General features: G+C 44.5%; 5 protein-coding genes across 5 annotated transcripts; 4 read left to right on the top strand and 1 right to left on the bottom strand.

The window, feature by feature from the left end:
• The first annotated feature begins 26 nt into the window (after positions 1–26).
• Positions 27–1,840, top strand: trmt10c (tRNA methyltransferase 10C, mitochondrial RNase P subunit). The gene has a single exon (XM_079162798.1). The coding sequence runs from the start codon at positions 213–215 to the stop codon at positions 1,782–1,784; it is 1,572 nt and encodes a 523-aa protein (XP_079018924.1). The 5' UTR covers positions 27–212; the 3' UTR covers positions 1,785–1,840.
• Positions 1,841–1,966: 126 nt separating this feature from the next.
• Positions 1,967–7,579, bottom strand: blzf1 (basic leucine zipper nuclear factor 1). Its single transcript, XM_079158454.1, has 7 exons — positions 7,080–7,579; positions 6,682–6,764; positions 5,827–6,299; positions 5,423–5,622; positions 5,104–5,232; positions 3,323–3,557; positions 1,967–3,225 (listed from the first exon to the last, which is right to left on the bottom strand). The coding sequence occupies exons 2-7, from the start codon at positions 6,698–6,700 to the stop codon at positions 3,040–3,042; spliced, it is 1,242 nt and encodes a 413-aa protein (XP_079014580.1). The 5' UTR covers positions 6,701–6,764; positions 7,080–7,579; the 3' UTR covers positions 1,967–3,039.
• Positions 7,580–7,640: 61 nt separating this feature from the next.
• On the top strand, positions 7,641–14,973 carry ercc5 (excision repair cross-complementation group 5). The gene is made up of 15 exons (XM_079158442.1): positions 7,641–7,734; positions 7,891–8,066; positions 8,187–8,302; positions 8,465–8,566; positions 8,727–8,781; positions 9,110–9,253; positions 9,342–9,552; positions 9,923–10,858; positions 10,951–11,273; positions 11,688–11,807; positions 12,143–12,356; positions 12,961–13,105; positions 13,422–13,624; positions 13,817–13,899; positions 14,168–14,973. The coding sequence occupies exons 1-15, from the start codon at positions 7,647–7,649 to the stop codon at positions 14,729–14,731; spliced, it is 3,480 nt and encodes a 1,159-aa protein (XP_079014568.1). The 5' UTR covers positions 7,641–7,646; the 3' UTR covers positions 14,732–14,973.
• Positions 14,974–15,404: 431 nt separating this feature from the next.
• Positions 15,405–18,329, top strand: mettl21e (methyltransferase like 21e). The gene is made up of 5 exons (XM_079165131.1): positions 15,405–15,663; positions 16,955–17,094; positions 17,180–17,297; positions 17,425–17,522; positions 17,635–18,329. The coding sequence occupies exons 1-5, from the start codon at positions 15,609–15,611 to the stop codon at positions 17,959–17,961; spliced, it is 738 nt and encodes a 245-aa protein (XP_079021257.1). The 5' UTR covers positions 15,405–15,608; the 3' UTR covers positions 17,962–18,329.
• A 3,659-nt stretch (positions 18,330–21,988) lies between these two features.
• Positions 21,989–26,165, top strand: mettl21ca (methyltransferase 21C, AARS1 lysine a). The gene is made up of 4 exons (XM_079184338.1): positions 21,989–22,063; positions 24,029–24,162; positions 24,253–24,370; positions 24,692–26,165. Exons 1-4 carry the CDS (start codon positions 22,060–22,062, stop codon positions 25,075–25,077), a joined length of 642 nt encoding a protein of 213 aa, XP_079040464.1. The 5' UTR covers positions 21,989–22,059; the 3' UTR covers positions 25,078–26,165.
• The last annotated feature ends 36 nt before the right edge of the window (positions 26,166–26,201 follow it).

The raw sequence follows: 26,201 nt of genomic DNA, 5'->3' as shown, positions 1-26,201 counted from the left end.
GAACGTCGCGACAAGTGGAAGAAACAATATCTAAGACACAAGATGAAGATGTTACATTTTCATGACGGTGGGGAACAGAGAGAACCGCTTTGATGACACTTTTTGTTCCGTTTAAATTATTAAAGGCAAAGTGACAGTCCACCAGTGACCGTCTGTATTTCCTCTTTGTAGTACTTCAGTACTTTCGCTGCAGTTTAATATATTTTATCGCGATGTTACGGCTCTTCACGAACCAGGGTTTTTATGAACTCTGGAGAGGCGGTCTCTTTTTGGCATCCCGTGTTACCAAGACGCAAGTCGGAGCGTCTCTCGTAGTCAGCAGCACCGGTCGTCACCGGCCACACATTTCTGCTGGTCTCTTCAGTACTGGCATCCAAGTGTGGAAAGATGCCCTCCAGCCCAAAAGAGACAACCCCAAGGAAGTACAGACACTAGATCTGGACAAATGGAAATCTGTAATGAGAGCCCAAGCGGCAGCAGAAGAGAGACGGCAAAGCAATGAGGATGAGGAAGCAAGTGATCAGGATGAAAACCTCAAAGAACCAGGTGGTGATTTACAGGACGGTTCTTCACTGGAGGCCACTCGCGATCTGGTTGCAATGTGGCGGCAAGCTGGGAAGCTTGTGCCTCAAGAGATGACCGACGACGAGGTTCAGACGCTGTCAGAGCTCACCACCAAGTCTTCCAGGAAGAAGTACCTGAAGTACCTGGCCATCAAGGAGGGCCACAAAAGGTCCCGTAAGGAGAAGCAGCAGCAGAGGAAGACGGAGAAGGAAGCCTCAATGGAGCAGAGAAGAGCACGGGACAGCGACGCAGAGGAAGAGAGAGGACCCGAATCTCGAAACACGTTGCTCCTCCAGTTCTGGGGGCGCTCCCTGGACAAGCACCTAGCCTGGAGGAGCGCCCAGGCCATGATGTTCGGTCAGCCACTGGTGTTTGACATGAGCTATGATTCAAACATGGCCAGGCGGGAGTTGGAGAACACGGTGTCCCAGCTGATGGAGGTAGAAGGGTGGAATCGGCGCGCCACTGAGCCTTACCACCTCCACTTCTGCAACCTGCAGGCGGACGGAGCCTACAATAAGGAGCTGGTCAAACGATACGGCGCAGAGGCCTGGGACCGCCTGTTTGTCACCAGCACTGACCGACAGCACGTGGATCGGTTCCCCCGGGAGCGGCTCGTGTACCTCACTGCAGACTCCCCCAACGTTCTCCGCACGTACGACCACTCCAAGGTCTACATCATTGGAGCTCTGGTGGACCGGTCGATCCAGTCAGGCCTGTCGTTGGCCAATGCCAAGCGTCTGAATCTGGCCACGGCCCGTTTACCGCTGGATGAGTTCCTCCACTGGGAGATGGGAGCCAAAAATCTGACTCTGGACCAGATGATCCGCATCATGCTCACGCTCAAGGAGACGGGGAAATGGGAGGAGGCGCTGCAGTTCGTGCCTAAGAGGAAGTATGACGGCTTCCACCAACAGCGGACACCGAGAGAGATCGGTAACAACAGAGGCAGGGGAGTCACACATCACGGACCAGGACGGGATGGTGACAGGCCGCTTAGATCTGGAGAAAGAAACAGTGAGAGGACATTTAAAAATGAAGGCCAGAGTCTTCCCAGAGCCCCTAAAGAGTCTGGGTTCAGTGGTAGAGGCAGAACGACTGGACTGCCCGGAGACAGAGAAAACAAACCAGCTGCAACCAGAGTACGGACATCATTTAAGAGCAGCATAGAGGGGAGAAAGGGTGCAGGCAAAGGCAATCTGTGGTGGGATAATGAGTAGAGTCAACAACAATGGTAACTTGGGATAATAAGGACATGTCTGTTTACAAGTGGTGTCTGAGGAAAATGTCAACCTGAGACAAGCAGTGATTAAAGTGTTGTCTTGGGTCGTCACTGGTGCTTACCGACTGCTTTATTTTGAGGTTACAATGCAAGGTTACAATAAGAAAAGAACAAGACATCTTAAAAGGTAGAAACTCTTTTGGTCTTTATTTTGGTCTGAGATGGAAAACAAGATGTATAAATATTTTTATGGTGGGTTTTCACTGTAAATAACGCCATCATCAATTCACACTTTTCCATACAGATAAAATAAACCAAAACATTTATGCAGCTTGGGTTTAAACAAAGTATTGAAAACATCTTTTAAAATATAAATTACAAAAAAACATCACCCAAAATGAACGACATGATTTAATGAAAGCAAATCAAATGTGATTTGAAATGTTACTGGAATTTTTATTTTAGAAAAATGTCAATCTTTTACTTTGAAACACCTCAAAAGTTAAACTCTTTGCAAATAACTGGATGTTTGTGTACAATAAGTATTGTAGTACCGAGAAACCACTTCCAAGATATTGAATGTATATACACTTGTCACATGCGTTATACAAAATATATCAATACAATGTTTTTTTATAAATATGATAGCACCATCATACTGAGAAATCTGGGCGACCCCTGCAGTATGACGGCGTCGTGACTGTTCAATTACCTCATCAGTTAACTTCCTGGAGGGAAGCCTGGGGGCTCACGCATATGAAATACAGCCCGTTCGCTCTATCGATTATTAAAATAAAACGCACTAGTCTAATGTTCAAGTATGAATAAGCAGACACCCTAACTGTCTGTTCACCATGTAATACTGGCTCAGTATTTTGACCTCACATCCCAGCAATAAATAACCCGTTCCATAGTTTAAACCAGGCTGCAATGGCTCTGAAATGCATTCTGTTTCCATCACTTTCACATCACCATCCCTGAACAAACTCCATTTTCTTATTAGCTTTTTTTTTTTTTCAAGTTAAAGAGCAAAATAAACAGCAGGTTGATACAATTTAAAAACATCTGAAATTGTGAAAATCCAACAATCAACTCTTAGGACTCTTACGAATACAAAAGATAGATCGCTAACTTTTGGTGCCGACCGAAGAAGTCATGCAACACACAGCAGCAATGATCTCCAGAGTCATTTGAAATAACCTCTGATGCCGCATCAGTGTCAGATTGGTGCGTTTCGCTGCCCTCTGACCCCCCTACAGCACCAGGATGTCTCCAGTGCAGCGCTCGCAGCAGTTAAAAGTAATGTTTTCATAGCGGGTATATGGGTGAAACCTGCCGATGCTCTTCTTACTGCCGAGAAAGCTTGAGGGGGCGGAGTCACTGAGCGGAGGGTCCGCCTTGTTTTCCGAACAGGAAATCGGATCTAAAATCTTCAGCACCTAGGACAGAACACAGAGAAAAACATTTGTGAAGCTCTGGATTTTATGACAAATGTTGGAAAATGGTCAGACTTCCACAAGGGTATGGAGCTCGTACCTTCTCGGCCATCTTCTCAGCCGGAGTGCTGCACAGCAGCTCAGGCGTTGCAGTGCTGCTCTTCACCACGCTGCTGCTGGTGGTGCTGGTGGTGTTTCCCAACAGGTGGGAGTTGATGGCGTCTGCTAGCTTGTGATTGGCTGCTGCCAGCTCTCCTGTGCTAAGGGGCTGTGCACTGGGGTAGTACGTCTGCTGTCTGCCCCACTGCAGAGAAACCAGGAGCTGCTCCAGAGATCTGACAGAAAAGAAGAAAAAAAAAAACCCATACAAACTTAAGTATCGGTAGCTCAGCTGTGAGCCTTGAACCATATGTGCTCAAGCTCAACATTTGTTATGTTTGACTCCGCTAAGATATAAAGTTCACACAGCTATCTCTATAGCTCATTTATGGTAATGCAGTGGGATAAGTTCTCGCTGCAGGATCTGCGCAGATTCATGGAAAGTTCCTTCAAAAAGCAGACACTTTCTATTCATTTGCTGTAAATGGTCAATTCCTTAATGCAGGCGTCTCTAAGTGAACTAGAATGTTGTTAAGGGTCTAAGTTCACGTCATATCTAATAATAAATGCAACTTTCTTTTTTCTTCAAATAACTTATTTTTAATTAAGTAAAATGTAATCATTTCAACTTCCCATGTACTGTCTGCAATCGTGTGAATGCAAAGGAGCTGATAGAATAGGAATGACTGAAATCATAAATCAGGGTTCCCACGCTTGCCTTGAAAAAAAATTCCATGCTACCTCCTGATTTTCCGGGTACCATATTAAGTGATGATCTATAGGCCCCTGAAGCTTTCCGCCCCCATCCGCGCCCCCCTCCCCTCACACACACACAACCCCCTTGGACACCTAGTGTGGTAGACCCAGGTTTACCACACAGTTAAAACACAGCTACTTACATTTGAGGATAAACTTGCATAAGAAGTTTCACTGTAGATGTCAAGGCTCCCGTGTTGGCTGGGAAATGCATGTATTTGACCCTTCTATTGAGATCGCGAGTAACGTTTCTCGGTTATTATTCCCGAAGTCCACCAATCCGAAACTATACTTTTAAAGTCAATATCACCAGGTTGCCTGCATCAAATTCCAACATCCAATATACCAGATAGGATGCCAAGAGCATGCTCTACAACATGGGATCATCCATTTATATCTACAGTAAAAGCTGTTCACATGTAAAGGGTTTTTATAAACTCGTCTTAATTCTGTGCTCAATAGTTTCATTTTATTACTATTTTACACATTATCCAATGAAATTTTCCAGGACAACTGTTTCAATTTCCATGTAAGTGTTCACTTTTGCTCAGTTTCCATGACTTTTCCAAACCTGGAAAATGAAAAAATAAATTCCATGTTTTCCATGGTTTCCAGGTACCGTGGGAACCCTGTAAATGTTTACTTTACGAAGCCTAACAAGTGAAAAGAAGCGCAAATATATTTCATTCCACATTAACATCAAATTGTTGGTCAAGTGTTACTACAAAGCTGTGCCAGTGTGAGTCTATTTGTTTGAGCAAGTAGTCTTGTATGTATGTTACACACATTTCAATGGCTTTTTTTGTTTTTACAAATACACCAGACATCAAGAGGAGAATGCTTACTTTATTAAAATATAAATGCAATTAAGTGGAGCAACAACTTTCTTACTTATCTGGGGCAGCATTTCCCTGCAGAACGTTGAACTTAACAGAGTTTGTGTCTTCATCAGGATTTTTAAATGGCAAGCTAGTATAATGAACCATTCCCTTCATTTAGTAATTATAAATATATACTGTATGTTACCTGTGAGTGAGCACCATGTCACTGGAGAACTCTTCTCTCTCCAACAGCAGGTCTTGAATTGCTCCCTGTGCCTCTCTGGTCTGTCTCTGCAGAGCAACTCTGGCATTCGTCAACTCCTCTGCCATGACTCTGAATAGTCAACATTGAATAAGTGTTTATTCAGCATGACAACGTTAAATGTCACCAATAATCATATTATTAATAATCGTAATTTAATCTTCTTTTTGTTTGTCCTCCTCATGCAGTGCTAAAATGTCCCTGACATATGCTTGCAGGATGAGAGGACCATTTTCTTATTTGTCATTTTTTAATTTCAAACCTGCTGGCCAGGAACTTGCTCCTCCAGACGTCGCACTGGATACTCCTTCGCTCCAGCTGCTCTGCAGTGTGTGCCAGACTCCGGCTTAGAGCCTCGTTCTCCAGAATCAGATGGTTCTTCTCCCGCGACAGACGCTCAAAGTGGTACTGAAGGTCATCACCCACCGACGCCACCAGCAGCTTCTTTAGCTCACGGTTTACCTGGCAACACGGAAATAAACACCCAATTCACAGCTGAAGACATAATGTTTTCCTTTATTTTCACTTAAAAGCACTTCATCACTGAAAGGATAATACAGTGGTCTCTTTAAGTCCACCATAAGAGAAATAACGAGCATGATTATATCGTATTAACTATACGGAACTATAAACTCAAGACATTTGACATTTAAATTCATTCCTTACCTCCGTCTGCACACGGAGCTGATTGGAAAGGCCTTCCTTGTCCTGCAGCAGCCTGCGCTCAGAGTTCTCCAGCTTCTCCAGCTGTCCTCTCCAGTCCTCCACCAGAGGCAGCGGGGGAGAGCCCTGCCCCTCAGCCTGCTGCCCAGCCTCCCCTTTGCCCTCAGCAGGTCCTGTACGGGTGCGCCGGCTAATAGCAGAGCGGGGGATGATGATCCTCACAGCCTCCACCTCCGTGCAGGCCTCTCGACTCACCTTGCCCAGGTAGAGCACCCCAGGAGGCTGGGGAGCCGCGGGGGGAGCAGGCCGAGTAGATTTGGGGCTACGTTTAGGGCTAGCCACCTTCAGGAGGGGAACTGCAGACGGGCCCGGTGGCGGCACATCTGTATTCACCTCCAGAATGGCGCTGGGCGGTTTTTCAGTTTCCATGCCATCGCCAGCTCCTCGGACAGGCACACGGGCAAAGCCTGGGTGAACTAAACAAAGCCAAGTTTACACTTTGCACTTAAATGTGTCCTGAATAAACCAATTAGAAGAGGATTGCTCTGAATGCAGGTGTGAATATTCCTATAAACGCCCTGTTGTATTGCACATTAAAAAGTTGATTGGCCAATGCCAAACAAAGACTTCAAGGTGTCAAATAGATACCAAGGTGTAGCCACTAACCCTCTCTAGCAGTATGTAGCGCTGAGTACGAACCTCAATACGCTTTGGGTACTTAACTAAATGTGTCTGTTGTGTCAAGTACTAAAAGTTTACACTATCATTTCCAGGCAACGCAGCTCGGTGAACATCGGCTTTTACTGTACAAGCTGGATGAGCAGAAACTAGTTCCAACAAAACAATCCACAACGTTACCTCTCACAGCAGCAGTCATGGTGGAGGTGGTGTTAGCCGAGAAGGAAGTCTGTAGTTCAGGTAAAACCCAGGTGACTCGTCATCTATGGCAGTTGACAGAAGAGAGAGAGTGATTTGTTGTTAACATCTCTAGCATTCAGCAAAGAAGGCCGCTGGTCAAAAGTCAGGCTGAACAGCTGAGGTACTGATAACGGTAGCTAACTTAGCTGGTAAGCTAACTTGTTAGCTTAGCTGCTTGCCGAGCAGCTTTAACGGAAAGGAGCCGTTAACAGGAAGTTTAACAATCCCAAGTTGAAGTAACGCTATCGTGTTAGCTGCTTGCTACACAGAATGACACGTCCCAGCAGTAAGATCTGGGATTGGATTTGGGGATTCATTCAGATTGTTAGATAACATACCGGGTAACAATGGATTCAACCTCCTCGATTAATTCGTGTAAGCAGCAGCAAGCTGTTTATTTTGTCACCGGACACAGTTGGCCATTGACGACGGCATTGGTCATCGTTACCCTGGGTTTGGTGTTTCAGGCAACACTTCCGGCCAAGGAACGCCTGTCGTTTGCAAACTAAAGCTGAGCACGGATCATTACCCAAAGTCGTTCAACATTCACCTCGACAATTTCGGACAGTATCTATAATATAGACATTTGGTTGAAGCGACAGCAGCGTTAGACAAGAAAACCTGACAGACTAAATCCAGGAAACCTGAAGCTGTTGGTGTAACAGCTAAATATGTCCCGGCGTAAATAATGCGGAACCCTCATGCCTTGTCAATTAATGCTATACGGACAGAAAATAGTGTTACAACAAACGTTGAGAGGTGCCGCTACTGTCTTCTTTATTCACCTCGGTAATTTCGGAGTTCATTCAATAAAAACGCTCAGATTAGTCATGCACGGGTAACTTCTCGTGTTTCAGTTTCTGATATTCACATTTTTATTTCGGGTGCGTTTTGGACTGGTTATCATGGGAGTGCATGGACTCTGGAGGCTGCTGGAGAGTACAGGGAAACCCATCAACCCCGAGACTCTGGAGGGAAAGATCCTGGCCGTTGGTATCCTCCTGACTTGATTGTGATCTTTCTATATGTCTGTCATTGTTTGAGCAGGGTTCCATCACTTTACCTTCACATCTCTCTCTCAGATGAATTGATGACTGTATTAACTGATTGCGTTAAGCCATAGCGCTTACCTTAACCGGACACCTCCAGACATCAGCATATGGCTGAACCAGGCAGTGAAGGGTGTGCGGGACCGCGACGGCAACAGTGTCCAGAACGCCCACCTCCTCACTCTCTTCCACCGCGTCTGTAAGCTGCTCTTCTTCCGCATCAGGCCGATCTTCGTGTTTGATGGGGACGCACCGCTGCTGAAGAAACAGACTCTGGTACGTCCAACGAACAAAAAATGTCTTATATCGATCGCTTTTGGATATTTTTCTTCCAAAATGCACGTGATTCCCACGTATTCTTTCATTTGATCATACGTGGCTGTGGCTCTCCTGCAGGCTGTGAGGAGGCAGAGGAAAGAGGAGTTGACCCGCGAGTCCAAACAGACCAATGAGAAGCTTCTGAAGACATTCCTGAAGAGACAGGCAATCAAAGCTGCACTTGGGGACCTCAGGTCAGGGGCAAGGGCAAGGGCAGTGTGCAAGTGGATGGATGGCTAAGGAATAAATGCCATGTTTCTCCTCTCTTTCTCTCCCTACACAATGAACTGTCTATTTTCTTAGTAGAGACATTTCAATCTCCTTTGTCTGAAGTATTTATTTTCCTCCTGCCACAGTAAGGATCCTCTCCCCAGCCTCTCCACTGTGAGGAGAGATGAGGTTGACGACATTTACGTTCTACCAGCCCTGCCAGCTGCAGAGGAGAAGGACAAAAGCAGGTGTGGGACGGTTACTACTCGCTAGTCGTTGTTGTAATTCAGTCGGAATATCTGTGCATGAAGAAGAACTCTGCAAAATGTTTTTGTTTTTTTTAAATATACAGCTGTTTTGCCGATAATACAGGTACTTTAATCATTTGAATGTGTTTTATTTATTCAGTTCGGAGGAGGAGAAAGAGTTGGAGGAGACGGATGATGGTTATCACATGTATCAGGTAAAGTTATCACGTGCACGGGAGAGTAACATTGAATAGCACCACCACCAAAGATATAGCTTCAAATAGTTTGTTCGAGCGAATATTGATGGTATTTTGGGTTTTAATAATGTTTAAATATTGCTTGGTTAATGTTGGATCCGGGTCTTGTCCTGGCTTTGGTACATTAAAGGTTTTTTGCTGAGTAAAGGCCTCTCTTTGGCCATCACATTGTCTCGATTGTTTCATCAAATTCTACAATGTGTCAGTATCTTCTGAAAGTATTCAGAGTCACATCTTCCCATTATTCCCATGTTCTTATGTTGGTCGGCTGCTCACTGTGTCTCAGGGAGAATTGTATGAAGACCCCAACTCAGTGGACATCAACTCAGAGGAGTTTGCCGGCCTGCCTCCTGAAATGAAACATGAGATACTCAAAGACATGAAGGAGTTTTCCAAAAGACGCCGGACCATGTACCACAAACCCCCAGAGGTACTGTTCATTCACACACACACACACACACACATGCACGTACCCATCTCCTGCTCTTCAACACAGACTCCTCTTCACTTCCTCTTAGCATTCAGGAGACTTTTCACAGTACCAGTTGGCCGGCCTGCTGCAGAGGAACCAGCTGAACCAGCGTCTGCATGGTGTGGAGAAAGAGATGAGCCAGCGGAGCGCCGGCAGCGCTCCACAGCTCTGCCAACAGGATGGGGACGAGCAGACTCACAGCGTAGAGACACGCCGGCTGGTCTCCGAGGACTATTCCCACTATATCCTTATTAAAGGTGAGGGAGGCGATGATGGTGTGTTTACTCAGTCAAATACAGGTTTTCAGTTTTTTACAGGAAAAGTGTAAACTGTCAGTTGTCCTGATTCTTGAACGCATCATCAAAAAGGAAGCATTTCCAAAATAGTGTCACTTTGATATTTAGTAAAGCACACTAATTCAGTGTGATAGATTACTCATCCCAACCGTATTCTGAACCTCTGCGAGAAGATTTGGTGCCATATTTAGATCTATGGTTGTCTGGAACCAACGATTTGTGGAATGTGCCTTTTAACAGGGTTTCATTGATAAGAGACTGTACGATTTAGATCTCAAAGTGCAACCTTGTTTTCATATTTGAAACACCACTCTGCTTTTTTCCTACACAGGCTCCAAAAAGAGCGAGGCTGCCCCCGAGAGCCGACCGGCAGTGGCAGCCTGGTCCGGGAGCTCCTTTGCAGGCGGCACCAGACGAGCACCAGACAGACCTGAGCCCCTGTGGCGTCCTGCCTGTGAGGAAAAGGCAGAAGTGGCGGGTCCCTCCTCAGAAGACTCCAAACCCTCTGTGTCAAAACCGACTCCGGGAGACACGTCACCACCCTCGCCTCGTACACTCAAGGCGATCCGGGCTGCGATGAACGACAGCTCAGAGGAGGAGACGGTGGACCAGGACAAGAAGGATGGTAGCGCGTCCCCTCGTACCCTGCTGGCAATCCAACGAGCTCTAGCTGAAGAAGACGACGACGACGTCGGCGCTGCTGAACACAGGGCTCAAATCAGCAGCTCGCCCACCAAAATGCGGGCCAATATTCCCCGTCCTGTGCCACAAGTGGTCGTCAGCAGCTCGGAGGAAGAGGGAGAACCTGATGGTGTGAACTCTCTGCCTCGTGAGAAATCTGATTTTAAAGGGAACCAAAGTTTACACGTGAAAGATGGTTTGTTCCCTGGGAGTTCTGAAGGTGAGACGGAGGCCATGATTGGTCAGAGAAATGAAGCTCTTTGCTTTGCGGTGCTGCAAAAACCTCACGAGAGAGAGATGGAGTCAGAAAAGGAGACGAAGAGAAGACAGTTGACAGAGGACGTAAGGCTGGGACGTAGAGGACAGATGGAGAAACAAGAAGAGCTGATCACAGAGACAACCGGTGCAGCTGCTTTCAATCAAAACACATTATCCACCAATCTCTCTGCTCGGCTATGTGGGAAACCTCCCAGTGAAGAGACTAAAATGCATCCTGTGCCGTTAAAGCAGAGGAGTAACGAGGTGATTGAAGCTCTGGAGGAGAGGAACGGAGAAGATATGAAGTCGGAGGAGAGCGAGTCAGAAGGTACAGTAATCGTCGGGGGAAAGATCACACTCATTCAAAACTTCTTAAACCTGCCGACAATAACAAAAATTGCTTCTTTTGTGTTTTCCCAGAGAGCTTCGTCGAGGTGTCGGACGAAGAATTTACAGAGGAGAGTGCAGAGGATTTACTTGTGACAGTTGGAAAGAAAGGATCTCCTGGTGAGGTCCGTAAAGATGAGACCAAGCAGGAAGAAAAACCAGAGGAAGGCCTGAAAAAGCCTCCCGGCAGTCCAGCTGTTGATTCTTTAGAGGAGGAAGAAGAAGAAGAAGAAGAAGAAGAAGAAGAAGAAGAAGAAGACAAAAAGAGACAGACTGAGGAGACAGAGTTAAAGGAGGGAACAGAGACGGAGTCCAGCACAACTCCAGCGATAAATGAATGGGAACACTTGGACATGGTAAGCATTCCTGTCAGGATGGTTTAGACACACAAGAATTGAACTTCAATGCTAATAACTGTTTTTAATTTATTAGATTTATTAAGAATGTAGCCTCATGAGTTAAATGATCCATCCAACCTTTCACTTAACACTGCATAGCGCTGCAGCACGGCTAAGCAGAAATGCAGATGTTTTTTAAATGACGTGCTTTAGGCTGAGCTGTGTAGCAGTTTAATGTGTATGAGGCAGGGCTGATGCTGTGTGTGTGTGTGTGTGTGTGTGTGTGTGTGTGTGTGTGTGTGTGTGTGTGTGTGTGTGTGTGTGTGTGTGTGTGTGTGTGTGTGTGTGTGTGTGTGTGTGTGTGTGTGTGTGTGTGTGGTGTTGTGCTGTGCTGTGCTGTGCTGTGCTGTGCTGTGCTGTGCTGTGCTGCAGGATGAGCTGGAGGCTCTGGAGAGCTCCCTGCAGGTGGAGCAGAGCAGCCTGAGGGAGCTGAAACAGCAGCAGGAGAGGATGGCGAACACAGTCACTGGGCAGATGCACCTGGAGAGCCAGGTGAACCGAAGACACAGTAAAATCACACACGGACACATTCAAAGCCACACAGGCACTCCACCCTCACACCTAACCTTAAGAAATGTACGAGCCTCTATCGGTAAATCACTACCGTAAATATAAAAATATAATGCAAAATGTAAATACACATGTACGAGATAAGGCAACTTAGAGAAGGCGCAAAGCCGGCCCGGAGGATAGATCTGCAGTCGGGTTAACTTCCCAATCTTTGCTGTAAGTTTATGTGTCTGTCAATTTAGGAGATTGGGTCTTGTTTGTTTTGGGGGATGTGGGGGGGGTTTGAGAGTAATGACTATTTTCCTCTTTGATCCCAGGAGCTGCTGCGGCTGTTTGGTGTGCCGTTCCTGGTGGCACCGATGGAGGCCGAGGCTCAGTGTGCAGCACTCGACCGCACCGACCACACACACGGGACCATCACGGACGACTCCGACGTGTGGCTGTTTGGAGGGAGAGATGTCTACAGGAACTTCTTCAGCCAGAACAAACATGTTGAACACTACCAGTACAGTGACCTGCAGAATCAGCTGGGTCGGTGCTCCCTGTCCCGTGTGCTTATCAAGTATTAAGACGTGTTTCATCTCCTCTTGTCCTGTTTTTTTTTTTTATTTTATTGTTGAATTGGTATTAGTTTCAATGTTTGAGTCTAAGAGATGACACAAGAGCGTAAATGCCCTGTCCATGTTGATTGAAGATGCAAAATACACAAACAAAATATATATATATATATTTTAGTCAGAAACTCGTCGAACCTTGAGATGCATATGCAAATTCATTAGGTCCAACTTTCAGTCAAAGCAGGTCACGCCTAAATATCCTGTTTAATATAAAAACAAAACAAACCACAGACAAATATGACATTGGATTATTTTAATAATATAATATTTACTGTAATATATATTTGTATGACTTATGTGCAACAGCAGATGGTGCTATTGAGCGGTTTAATGGCCTGCTGAGATGAAAGGGCAGGGTGTTGAAATTGTGCTTGGATAACAAATGACCACACTAATCCGCTGAGTTTATATTGCACATATCAGAGACAGGTGCTTGTGTTGTGATGGGCTGTCAGCACAAGGTTTTACTTCTCTTCCCCCATCTTTTTGTCCTTTTCTCTTCTCTGTCTCTGTCTCAGGTCTGGACAGGACTAAACTGATAAACCTGGCTTACCTGCTGGGAAGTGACTACACAGAAGGCGTGCCGGGGGTCGGATATGTGACCGGCATGGAGATACTGAATGAGTTCCCCGGGTCAGGCCTGGAGCCACTCACACAGTTCAGGTGTGTGTTTCAGGGTTTGAGTTAACCGGTCCAGGTTATTCAAAAGTTAGTAGATTTTTCTTAAAGTAGGTGTTAATAAAGGTTCTTGATCATATATTTCTTTCCCTCTTTCACACTTAATCCCTCCGGTCTCTCTCTACTGTGACTGTCAAATACAGGCAAAATGAACTCGTTGTTAAAGCCAATTTATTCATCATTTACTCTCCATTTAAAGTTGTATATAAGTGTTTATATTTGCCTGTGTGTTTTAACTGAACTAGATAAATAATGAATAATAATTAGGTTGATTTGCCTGGTTATTGTTTGTTTCCTCTAGTGAATGGTGGTCAGAGGTTCAGGAGAAAAAGCGCCTGGTGGCTGATCCTCGGGATACGAAGGTTAAGAAAAAATTAAGAGACGTGAAACTGTATCCTGGGTTCCCCAACCCTGCGGTTGCTCAGGCTTACCTGCAACCTGCCGTGGATCAGTCAGACAACCTCTTCAGCTGGGGACGCCCACAACTCGACATGATCAAAGAATATCCTTTCTGTGTGTGTGTGTGTGTGTGTGTGTGTGTGTGTGTGTGTGTGTGTGTGTGTGTGTGTGTGTGTGTGTGTGTGTGTGTGTGTGTGTGTGTGTGTGTGTGTGTGTGTGTGTGTGTGTGTGTGTGTGTGTGTGTGTGTGGGCATATTCATGATAGTCATGATAGTTTGCTTAACCAGTCTTTTACATTCTGTCTGACTCGTTTTGGCTGGAGCAGTCAGAGGACAGAGGAGACCCTTCAGCCTGTGATCAAGCAGCTCAGCACCCAGCAGGTAACCAGGTGTACTTGTACCCCGAGGGACACTTTTGCAGTGAAATGCCAGCTAATTATTTAACTCATCTAAAATAGATTTAAGGAGAATATACTGTATATCCATGCGTTTGCGTTAAACAGGAACATAAACAGCCAAATGGGATTACAGATTTGTGGGATGCAAGTGAGCAGAGAAGTTGTGATAGTTAGTTCAAAGTATGAATAAATAGTTAATTGTAAATGCTCGAATCTTACATCATTTATACTTCCTCCCCGTTTCGGTCTAGACTCAGCTGCGGATCGACTCATTCTTCCGCATGGAGCAACAGGAAAAGCAGGCGATTCGCAGCCAGCGACTGCGCAGAGCCGTCACCTGCTTGAAGAGGAAGGAGAGAAAAGGAGGAGAGGAAGAGGAGGACAGTGATGAGGAAAGTCCATCCCCATCCAAAACTAAGAAAGGAAAGGCAGCAAGCAAGAGTCCGAAGAAAGCAGCAGGAGGAGGAGGAGGAGGAGGAGGAGGAGGAGAAGGAGGAGAAGAGAAGACGTCTGTGGCAGGAGGAGGGTTTCTGGGGTCGGCGGTGATTGTTGAATCTCCTCTTCCATCTCTGAAGGATGTGAGCAGCACCAGCCAGGAGTGTCTCTCGGTGAAGGCCGTCCCCCAGCCCACTAAGGCTGTACCTCAGTGGGCCAGGAGCAGCAGCAGCAGCTCTAGTGAAGACAGCGACCGTGGCAGGGAAGTTGCTATGGTTACAGCCCGATCTGTCTTCGAAGGCAGCCGACGAGGCCGCGGAGCGAAAAGCACGAGAGGGAGAGGAAGCAAGGGAGGAAAGGGAAGGGGGAAGAAGCTGTGACTGAACTACAAACTGAAATCGTCCAAGCGGTTGTGTTGTGAAACATGTCGCACACTCCCAAATAATGTCTGTGATATTATATTTGATATTTACAAGGGAAATGTGTAAATGAATCACGTAATGAATTGAGCCTTTTCTGTATTATAGATAATGTATTTTTTTTAACTATTGAGGTGACGGAAAATATTTTTTTCATATGTTTCGAGGTTTGCGATCTGTGAGAGGAATGAGAATATTTTTCATTAAATCTTTGAGCTAAATTGGTAGTTTTGAAGTATTTCTGCTGTAGATGAAAGTTTGGCACATCTTCAGACATTCCAGTCACTTTTTTTAGTGTGAGACTGAGACAGGTGCAAGTCTTCAGCGCCACAAATTTCTTCCAGGCAGTCGCATACATGCTGCTCCTGCATACACCGACCCTCCTCCGTCTGCCTCGGAAGGCTTTTGCACATGTGGGAAAGATGTAAGCGTGTCTGAGGTTTCTTTAACTTGCACAAAGTTATTTTTTAACTTCATAAATTGAGTATATTTTGGGTCAGTATTTTAGCATTACCCCTCCTCTTCACTCCCCAGCTCCAGTTCAGCAGTCGGACGGAGCAGCTGTCGCTGTCTGTCAGTCATACTGCAATAGAGAGGGGTTTAAGCAAGCCCAGAGAGAGCTAGAAATGTTGGGTGGAGTTAAAGTGGTTGGACAAGAAGTTAGGACACACTTTATTTGTGTGTAAATTAAAACCACGGAAGGTGACAGCTAACAGCCTACTGTAGATCTGGATCCAGATTGACTGAAATCCAAAGGATCCGCGACCGAAGAATCAGTTGGCTGCTATAGATTTTCTGTTTGGGGCATTCTAGCCCTCCTGCTTGGACTCCTTCAAACATGGAGACTCAACAGTCCAAGGCCATGAAGGAGGACTCCAGGACCAAAGAAGAAGGTGAGAATTTGTAATACACAGCTAAAAACTAAAGATTGTTCTTACTAATTTGAATTGGCATTGATTGATATTGGCAGTATGGTGCACTTTTTACTTTTTGGGAATCACATTTCAGAGAAAGTATGCATGCAGAGTTCATTTTAAATCCCATAAATCAACTGATTATGAACGTAATGTCAGAGTTCATAAGATGATGAAATATTTATTCCATGCAAACAATTGCATCTCTGTTCGTTAACGACATATATAACATTATACACACAACAGCTATAAATGCACTCCCCAACCTCCTGCTCTGTGGGCTCCCATGACCTTTTCTCCAAACCAGTGTTGCATAACTGAAGTTGTGTATCAGATGCTCTGAGTATCCATCGGCACTGTAACATAGCTGGAGTCTGACACACGGACATGATGTGGCAAACAAACAGCAGGATCAGATGGGCATTATGAGCCTAAATGTGATTCATTTATAGAGCAGAGAATCAAATGTTACTCGTAATGTGATATGAAAGAAGAACAACATGATTACTCATCGGCTTGATTTAAGGTTGGCACATTTAAGTGTCATTCTTAAGTGATGTGCAGTGGTGGACAAAATAAAAGAAACACCTACCAATCCTGCACAGTAGCCCTGCAGTACCATCTTGTTGTTGATAGTTTATTTTTCAACTCATTTTGAGACTGTTTCACCTAAATGACTCGCCTTCTTACCGAGTGTTAAGATCTTAGCCATCTAATCTATGAGATTTCTGCACGCTTCTCTCGAAAAATTGCATTAAAACAAATCAACATTCTTTCCGAATACAATGTCCTTGCTAATCTGGATAATCTACAGCCCTCACTGTGCTAAAATATTCATAGCAACTATTGTAGTTCCTAATCAAATGCAAATTTAGCCATTAAGTGTCTTTCATAAAAAAACGGCCATTATTATCTTTAACAAAACTAGTATTAAACTACTGAGCTGTGTTATAAGGCCTTTCGGTTATTTTGCCTCAGTAGCATTGTATAGGTTAAAACTGTGTATTCTAATGACCTTTTTCACAGCAATTCTTGACTTGTCACAAGAGGAAAAGCACAGGTGCAACAAATAACATTATAATTATAGCTCCATACCATTTCAATGTACTAGTGAGTCAGTCTCTCCTGCTGTGACGTCAAAATGCCTGTTGTGAAAAAGGTCTATTTGTCTGTCTTGTGTTATTCTAGGCTCTGCATTGTCCTCACTCACTACAGTATCACACTCTAAGCTTTACGTGGTATTTTCTTTCCCTCGCTGCTGTGGATGCAGAGCTAGCTAAAGCCATAATGGCTCGGTGTTTCCACCCATCCTTGCTTGGTCCGGAAGCCTGGGAGGGATACGTCTTTTCTGATTTGGAAATCCGTATTAAAGAGTCCACAGACCTCTATGGAGCTGTACTCTGGCCCTCGGTACGCCCCGATTTATACATTATCACAAATAATTAGCTGCTGCACTGCTGCTGCCAGTGAACTTTAAACCTGTGTTCCCCAACAGGCGATGGTGTTGTGTCATTTCTTAGAGACCAACCAAGACGAATACAACCTGACGGACAAAAATGTGATCGAACTTGGTGCTGGAACTGGGCTTGTCTCCGTCGTGTCCAGCCTGTTAGGTACGGAAACAAAACACATCTGGTGATTAGCTCCAACAAGTCTCTTTGACTTAATCTTTAAATGTCTCTCTCTGTTGCTGTTTGTGTCTCATTCCCTTTAACACAAAGTTGCACGGTCTCTCTCCAGGTGCTAAGGTGACCTCCACTGACCTGCCGGATGTGTTGGGGAACCTCAAGTACAATGTCATGCGCAACACCAAGGACCGATGCAAGTACATCCCTCTGGTAGCGTTTTTCTATTCAGATTTCATACTGTTGGGTTGATCTTTGTAAATCCAACCATCAGTAATGTATGTTACATTGTGTTGGTGTTTTACTCAATCATCTCTGTTCCAAGGTCACAGAGCTCATCTGGGGTCAGGAGGTGGAGCAGCGTTTCCCGTGTGCCACACATTGTTTCGACTACATCCTGGCAGCTGACGTGGTGTACGCCCATCCTTACCTGGAGGAGCTGATGGACGCCTTTGACCACCTGTGCCAGGAAAACACACAGATCCTGTGGGCCATGCGCTTTCGTCTGGACCCAGAGAACAGCTTTGTTGATCGCTTTCGGCAGCGCTTCCACATGGAGGAGCTGTACGACCTCCCCAGTCTGAGTATCAAACTGTACCGAGCCTGGAGGAAGGACAAGAGGACTAAGGACCAGGGAAAGGCTGCTGCCTGAATTGTTAATACACACTGTATATTCATTGTGTGTGAGATTCTGTGACTGCAGAATTGTGTAAAATGTGTAAATTGTCTTGCTGAATGGAAATGTTTGTAATGTCATGTGTTTTTATGGATCTCATGTGCAAATGTCTACATTAAGACTTGTTGATATTCATAGTTTGATATGCCAGATGGATCACAATCTCAAGTTGTGATCCATGTTTTTACACGTTATTATATTATGTACAGTATTTACAGGTGTATGTATCTACTAGAACACCCCAAACTTCAAAATGAACATTGAATTCCTTCTGACAAGGGGTCAACAGAAGCTGTATGGCCTCATTTTTTGCTGATATGATCATTTAGCTGAACTTAATAAACTGGCAAACGTATGTCTGGATACACTCAAGGCTTTTTTATGTTTTGTGGGGATTTGGGATTTGTCACCTAATCATGGCTAGTCACTGTCGTCAAAAAACGTTTTTCCTCTAATGTTAGATCAGTCACTGATGGTTCCCTAAAGATGAATCCTCTGGCGACCACGAACGACTGCCGCGTTAATCTGATAACGTTATTAACAGTCAGCAGCAAGCAAAGCTGAGCTTTAAAGCACAACTGAGGCTGGTGAAAGTTTAGCAGGTCTAAAAATGTAGAGTTAAACCTGACAAGACCAGCTGCATACAGAGGATACACCCGTAGGATTTAGGTAACAACAAAACCTTTCTTCTGGCACCACCATCAGGCCAAACTTAACATTTTCCCCCCAATGTGACAATGTTTCGCTTGCAGTGATGAACCTTAGATCTGCTGCTACCCTTAGCTTTATAGCAAGTTATAGCTAATTGCTTAGTTCAACTTTACCGTTTTGATTGACTTTCACTGCTGTTATAGCTTCATTTTCAGCTAAAAAGCTTTAAAAAAACTCTCTGTACACTTCCTGCCCAGCACCAAACAGCAGACAGACAGTTAGCTACAAGCTGGTGAACATAGCGCAGCATTTAGCAGCTGAGGAGCCAGATATGTTCTTGTTGGTAGAGACTAAAAACAGAGCTATAAGAGAGTGAATGATTAACAAACAAAAAAATAAATATAAAGTTGCTCTATAACTTCTGGGTGTGTTAATAAGCAACTGTTTGCTACCAAGTGTGCCATAAGTTCGACAAATGTAATAGTTATTTGCAACAAATATGTTCACACCCAAATGAGACGACCTTACGTAACATTCAGCTGCAAAACACTTTAACGAGGTCAAATTAAAAGATCACATCCATATTGGGCAGTTTGTGCTGCTTCAGTAACATGAGTCACACACAAACTTTGCATGTTTTGGAAAGTCACCAGTTAGCTTAATTATATTGGAAAGAATAAGTTGAAGTCACCGGCTATTCGTGTAACACCGTGTAGCTGAAGACTCTCTGAGGCCTTGAAGAGGCATCGGTTAACTTCATCACTCTTTCAACAGTCTCTTGATAACAAACAACCTTTCACCGAGAGACAGAGCTGAGATACTGTCAAAAACTCAAGCTTAAAAACTCTTATCTTCTGTCCAAGTAAGGCTGCTCCACATCAACAACACACAGTTTAGGAATTACCTAACCACTGTGCACTCCCCCTCTGGAGTCCAAGTTTTGGGTTGTGAGTGGATTTAGTTTGAGAATACCTGAAACTGGAAGGTGCTAATTCATTGCCCAAGATGTCAAATGTAACTGAGGAAGGTCTAATTGAGATTAAAATTACAGAAGCCCCCTTCTTTTCTTAGGGGCATGTTACATGCCAACTTGATCCTGTTACCTCCCATCTCTGGTGAGGCAATTGAGGTCATTGCAAGAAAAACAAGTAGGCAATGACAGCATAGACACGTTCCAGACTTTGTGTCATCTTTACATTAAATTATCTATACTGTCTGATAAAAGTTTGACCAACTGAAGTTAAAATGACTTCATAAGGCTTTGGGGTTATAAATATTTGGGTGACAACATACACATTCAAGGTCTTTCTGCCAATATGCCAAGCACAAAAAAGGTTTTGGTCTGGTTTTCCGATGTGACTATTTGCGGATTACCAAGTAGCTGGAAATCATTAATGCAGGAGTCGTTTTTCACAGGTTTAGTATTACTTCATTTCAGATGCAATCTGATTTATCCTAAGATCCTTCACTGGGAAATAAAGCAGAAACAGGTAGGTCAAAGGTCACGGGTAGGGTGTTTGAAAGTGAGGTTTTGATTGTATTTAAAGAAGCTATGTGGGAAGTACTTGCACTAAGAACTTTTTTTTATCAAGAATTACGATGTTTATTGTGCTCTGTTTATGTTCACGTTGGAGGACTTGTTTTGCCAATATAGCTGGCTAGACTGAAGGACTGCAGTTACGAGTTAAAAGAAAATAAATAATTATAAACACAGCAAAATTATGTAGAGAAGGTAGAAATCACAGTCGCATATCAGTAAGCAAAATATCAAAAATATATGACTTGAAAATCTTGTTTATATTTTGTATGAATCCTGTTTTAATAATAATGATTTTACTTTTGTATCAACAAGAAAGATAACTAAGTTAAGAAGAAAAAAAAAACAGGAAGTTATTACATGTTTAAAAAAACATTTAATTGAAGCTCAAACTCTAATATCTGAGATCTGTTTAAGTCCACCAGCATACAGGATTATACATGGATACTTTGTCCACACACCTTTTGGGGGAAACCCTTTATATGAAAAGCAGGGAGGACGGACCGGAGGAGGAAGCGGAAGAGGAAGAAGAAGATAAAGATGAAGAAAAAGGTAAGATGAAGGATGCAAGAAAGAGCAGGATGTAAAACGTTTCCAAGCTCTCGCTGAGAGACCTCAGAGAACTGAGCATCTGATTTTTGTTTCATTCAGATGAGTCGGCAGCCCAGAAGCAACTACCTCAGAGCCAATAAGGAGGTGTACTATTACGTTGGGCAGGAGATTTTCATCGAAGGGGTTCTTGGCTGCTATGCAGGCAGGCATGGTATGGCCGGCGGTGAGTAGCACCTTTTTTTGGAGATTTGCAACCTCATTTGCCAGAATATGACAGACAATACTCGTGTGTACCATTACACTTGTCAATACTGTATTTTCTGGGATGGCTCTGTTTATTGATGCAATCCCACTCACAGTGTTAGTGTCAGTTCTGGATTATGGGGATATCATATATATCGACGTGCTGCTGCCTGCACTCTGAGGCCCCTGGACAACATGATATCCACTGCTACTTATTCATCTACAAAGACCTTGTTGGTCTTTGCTGTTCTGAGCCTTCGGGTCCATACTTAACCTGCTCCAGTGATCCTTCAGTTGCCCCAACCCTAAAGCGCTTATACCTCCTGTAACTCAGATCATCTTGACTGCCCTCAGGCTCTGGCTCTCTGTCAATACCTGGACACTCATCGGGAACAGTTGAGTCTTGTGGACAAGACGGTTCTGGAGATCGGAGCAGGAACTGGCCTCATGTCTGTTGTAGCAGCGCTCTTCTGTAAGACGTTTATATTCACGTTAAACTTGATTTTTTCCATTTGCACAGGTACAAAGTACAAGTCAGTGAAAGGACAAGAAACGTCAGACGAGGAATGGGACAGGGCTCTTTCCAACTGTCGGCAGTAAAACCAGAGGGATCTGATATCAAACCCTCTCAATTGCCATTTTTGGTATTCTCAGTTCCACATGACTCAAATCAGTCATTGCCTTTTCCTCTCTATTAGCTAGACACTCAATTATATTTCAATGGAAGCCCTCCATTACACAATCAATGGATCAAAGATCTGATGCAGAACATCAAGCTGGAAAAATTCAGATCAGTAGCTACATTAAAACTGCATTTGCACATTACAAACTCCTTAACAAAGGTCGCCAGTAAAGCTCACCAGGTTAAGGTGGTGAACGCCCTGGCAACGCTCTCTTTTCACCCCGTGGAGCAACGAGGCGGTTGCTCTCTCCTCTCTCCCCCCCCCCCCCCCCCCCCCCCCCGATGTCGTATTATAAACAGCTTACTCTTGCCAACCATCTGCGTCTCCCTATCTAGTGTCGTGGCCTCAGAGCCAGGTCGTGACAAGTTGGGTGCTCGTCCGGGATCGATATTGGTCCGTTTTGCGGTAATGGGTACGTAACTTTGTTGGTTTGTTTGAGTATTGCTACTGCTCATGCTTAATTGTTTGTTAATGTACATCATAGTTGACGTCACTAAATTGTAAGTGGGGTTCCCCTGGATTCCCTATAGCGCTGGCGTAATTCCTTTGTGGGTCTTATAGCGGGAAACAGGCGCTTTTGTTTGGGAGATGCAGTTGTTTGTCTTTATTTTCGGCATAGAGATAGGTTTGTTTTGCGAGTGGTAATAGTTTTTTTCTCTTGTCTCGGTGTGAAAATTGTAAATCGATGTAAAGTACGTGTTGTCTGGCTGCTGTAAGAAACTTTGATGCAAACGTTCCTCTGTCAGGCTCAGTGGCGTTACCCCTTTGGGTTTCGTCTTGTTGTTTTTTACTAGTGTTGCAGTGACCGTGTTTAGAGCGAGTACATCCATGGTTCAGCGTGAGTCGCCAGTTTCTGTTTGCTTTCCCTCGCCACTGGGCTTCAGTGCATATTGACCCAATATCAGTAACTGGATGAAGATAGTGTATGTATGTAGGTAGATTATGGTTAGGCAGTCAGCTAGAGGGGCGCACTATGCTGATTAGGCCATAGTATGTTGTTTGTGCACCAGGAGCCTTCACTATATATTCGTTTCATTGATGTCGTGCACACTTAAATATATTGAGAACTTATTTGCTTCTCCCTCCGAGAAGTGTTTAGATCTCTGCACTAAAGAGCAATTGCTGAAAATGGCAGAATATTATGTAATCGATATTGGTGATAAACGTCTAAAGGAGAGAGTGAAAGCCATTTTGAAATCCAATTTATTTGAAAAATGTTTTGACTGAGAATCCATCAGCTGTTTTGCAGGATGCCGCGTGGTCTCCGATCCAAACTGGATCTAGTTTAATGTTTGAACAGCAAAAATAGTTACTCATGTTACAACTTGACCACAAGCAGAACTGGAGAAAGAATTGGCTGTGGAGAAGCTGCGCCAGCAGACCGAAAATGCCAAATTGGAGATGGCTCAGTTTAGACTGTCATTTAATAAGGAAGGCAAGCTGTTGGTGAGTTTAGTGGTAGTCGTCTTATTCAGAGCCATCTGGGGATGGTTTTGGTGTCTTGGGTAACTGAAGGCTATTTCCAACATCTTCGGGAAAAGATCCGGAGTTGTTTATTTCGTTGTTTGAGCGTGTGTGGCTAACGCGCGTAATTGGCCAGATTCCGCGCGCACGCTGATGCTGCAGTGCATGCTGACTGGGAGAGCGCGGGAGGCATACTCCTCGTTAACTGATACTAATGGTAAAAAATATTCCTCTGTGAAGGCAGCGGTGTTAAAGGCCCATCAGTTGGTTCCTGAGGCCTACCGGCAACGATTTAGGAACTTGAACAAATTAGAGAATCCGAGTCATCTGGAGTTAGTGCGCGATCTGCCTACTCATTTCACGACTTTGATCAATTGCGTGAACTTGTGGTACTACCTTCTATACTTGTCTTTATATGTTTCTTTAAGGTGGTGATCGCCCAAAATGGAGACACCTGGTCCCGGTGTCTCCATGAATAAAGCTCTGCCTTTCTGGCAACGAGGGTGCTCTCTTTTCACCCCGTGCCATATAATAAAAATGACTTGTAGCGTTTGTTCTAGGGTGTGGCAGCGTACTCTAGTGACTCTACTTTTATATAATCTGGCAAGAACAACATCTGAGACTTGAGATGTGAGATGTGGTAAAACCAAAGTGTGGTGAAGCTAACACTAACAACTGTCGTCAGTTTAATCAGAGGCTGATGCACTCTGTCCACCGTTGTAGTGTGTCTGAACCTGTTTTGATGAGCATTTCACTGCATCATATCACGCTGTGGGCTCATCAGATTTCTTTTCAGCTTGACTTGTATATCGTGTCTTTGTGTGCTCATGATGTATTTGTGTCTTCATTGCTTTTGAATCTGACTGGAAGTTCCCCTCTGTTAAAGTCTTGATTCATCCTCTCTACACATCAGAACAGCAGATCAGACCTCCAGCATGGGTTCCCGGCATCAACAGTCATATTGGTAGGGATGTCTACCATTACGCAGGACACGACATTGTTATTCGAGAGTCCATAGACTCCTATGGAGCAGTGATGTGGCCAGCAGTGAGTGCCTCTGAAAACACCATTACAGTGTTCTACTGTTTTTCTTAACATGCACATCTTATAAGAGATGTGTATGCCTTTGCCCTGCAGGCGTTGGCTCTGTGCTCCTTCCTGGACAACGACAGGAAGAAGGTGAACCTGCAGGAAAAGGAGGTTCTGGAGCTGGGAGCAGGAACTGGACTGGTAACCATTGTGGCCAGTCTGCTGGGTAAGCGGTCTCCAGTTTAATTCACACAATGAGCACAAACACAAAAATCATCAGTCATTTTTGGGAAAAGTTAGCAAAAGTAACCCATGACATGATACACAAAACACATACTGTATGGAACTATTGCTTGATTTTGTTACCATGTGCAGCACAAAAGTATGTCTTTGGATGAATTTCCCACCAGAGCCTAAACAAATAATGAACTTTCGTTGCATAAACTGCATTTGCACACTACAAACTCCTTAACAAAGGTCGCCAGTATGCTTTTATTTTTTACTCTTATTGTAGCCATTTTGATGTCAGGTGTCCTGTTTTCCTCAGGAGCTTCAGTCACAGCTACAGATTTACCCGACGTGTTGGGTAACCTCCTGGCCAATGTGATGAGGAACACCAGGGAGCGTTGCAGATACACTCCACAGGTGGCAGCTCTGTCCTGGGGTCATGACCTGGAGAGCACCTATCCTACATCCGTCCACCGGTATGACTATGTGCTGGCAGCTGACGTGGTCTACCATCACGACTTCCTGGACGATCTCCTGGTCACCATGAAGCATTTCTGCAAACCAGGAACGACTGTGATCTGGGCCAACAAGGTGAGGTTTGAGACCGATCTGACTTTCACCAAGAACTTTAAAAAGGCTTTTCACACAAGTCTGCTGGCTGAAGACGGAGAGATGAAGATCTTCATGGCAACGTGTAGAGAGTGAGGGACAGAAAAGATATGGATGGATAACTCGACGACCCCTACAGGCCCAGGGGGCTCTTAGTCAGCACCTCTGTTTTAAGTGTTTAAAGTCTTATTAACATCACGCTTTGGAAAGTTAAAGGACGAGTATCTAATTATCTCCGCCAGGAGGATAATGCGATGTCGCATGTGTGTAGTTCTGTGAATGGGTGAGTGAGTGTGCACCTCTGTCTGTCCACAGCTAATCTCACATTATTATGCAGCAAACTGCATTATATCAGTTATGGCTGGGTGCTCACGGACGTCTTGTGGTTGCAGTGACTAGCACTTTCTCAAAACACCTTCTATGGCCTGTTTTATTCTGCCATTGACTACCTGCCGACTTCTCACTTACTACTAACCAGCCCTGGCCGGTAGGGGCCGCTGGTGGTAACAGCTGAGTGCATCTCCGACCCCCTGTCCGCTACTCTGCACCAAAAGTGGGGGGGAAACAGTTTGCGGTGTGTTTGGCTAACAGCTAACAGAACTATCAGTCTGCTGCTAAGCGGGCAGACCGCATGGTGAGTTTTATTTTGTTTTGGGTAAGATTGTATGACGTGTCTTATACGACGACTTCGAGCCGACAGGCTGCATACATCGGTGCTCGTTTTTGTTTGAGTGAGTGAAGTGTGTTTTACGACACTTTACAGCCCATTGGTTGTGTACATCACCCGTTAGTTGACTCACTTTTTTTGTTTTGGGCGCTGTGTTTGGCTAACCGCTAACGGAACTACCAGTACTACTCAGCCGCTACTACACGTGGTGAGTTAAATTTAGTTTTTGGCACGATTGAATGAAATTTCTTATATGACCACTTTTAGTCTGCATACATTGTGGCTTGATTTTGAGTTTGAATGATGTGTGTTGTACGACACCTTATAGCTCTTTGGTGTGTAGACGGGGAGTTAGACAATTGTGGGTTGTATTATTTAAATCACACAATACAGCAGTGATCGTTGCAGACGCACCTGGCTGAGGTCTTCCCTCTACTGAATGCACCTCCTATAGTAAAGTCATTTAAACTTGTTTGACACAAAAGTTGAGCTTTAACATTTAACCAGCATTAAAGATCTCCCTATAATATTGTGTGCATTCATTTCATAAAAC

The sequence above is a fragment of the Pholis gunnellus genome, assembly GCF_910591455.1.
Source record: "Pholis gunnellus genome assembly, chromosome: 1".
NCBI classification, from domain to species: Eukaryota; Metazoa; Chordata; class Actinopteri; order Perciformes; family Pholidae; genus Pholis; species Pholis gunnellus.
This window is presented reverse-complemented; position numbering and strand designations above follow the sequence as displayed.

Bases quoted from the DNA above. Each gene is read 5' to 3' on its own strand.
- trmt10c (XM_079162798.1), top strand. From the start codon at position 213: ATGTTACGGCTCTTCACGAACCAGGGTTTTTATGAACTCTGGAGAGGC.
- blzf1 (XM_079158454.1), bottom strand. The intron at 5,623-5,826 runs GTAAGGAATGAA...CCGTGTTGCCAG, and splicing joins AGCTCCGTGTGCAGACGGAG to GTAAACCGTGAGCTAAAGAA. The intron at 3,226-3,322 runs GTACGAGCTCCA...GTTCTGTCCTAG, and splicing joins CTGAGAAGATGGCCGAGAAG to GTGCTGAAGATTTTAGATCC.
- ercc5 (XM_079158442.1), top strand. From the start codon at position 7,647: ATGGGAGTGCATGGACTCTGGAGGCTGCTGGAGAGTACAGGGAAACCC. The intron at 10,859-10,950 runs GTACAGTAATCG...GTGTTTTCCCAG, and splicing joins GGAGGAGAGCGAGTCAGAAG to AGAGCTTCGTCGAGGTGTCG. The intron at 13,106-13,421 runs GTGTGTGTTTCA...TGTTTCCTCTAG, and splicing joins GAGCCACTCACACAGTTCAG to TGAATGGTGGTCAGAGGTTC.
- mettl21e (XM_079165131.1), top strand. From the start codon at position 15,609: ATGGAGACTCAACAGTCCAAGGCCATGAAGGAGGACTCCAGGACCAAA. The intron at 15,664-16,954 runs GTGAGAATTTGT...CTGTGGATGCAG, and splicing joins CTCCAGGACCAAAGAAGAAG to AGCTAGCTAAAGCCATAATG. The intron at 17,298-17,424 runs GTACGGAAACAA...GTCTCTCTCCAG, and splicing joins CGTCGTGTCCAGCCTGTTAG to GTGCTAAGGTGACCTCCACT.
- mettl21ca (XM_079184338.1), top strand. The intron at 24,163-24,252 runs GTGAGTGCCTCT...TTTGCCCTGCAG, and splicing joins GAGCAGTGATGTGGCCAGCA to GCGTTGGCTCTGTGCTCCTT. The intron at 24,371-24,691 runs GTAAGCGGTCTC...TGTTTTCCTCAG, and splicing joins CATTGTGGCCAGTCTGCTGG to GAGCTTCAGTCACAGCTACA.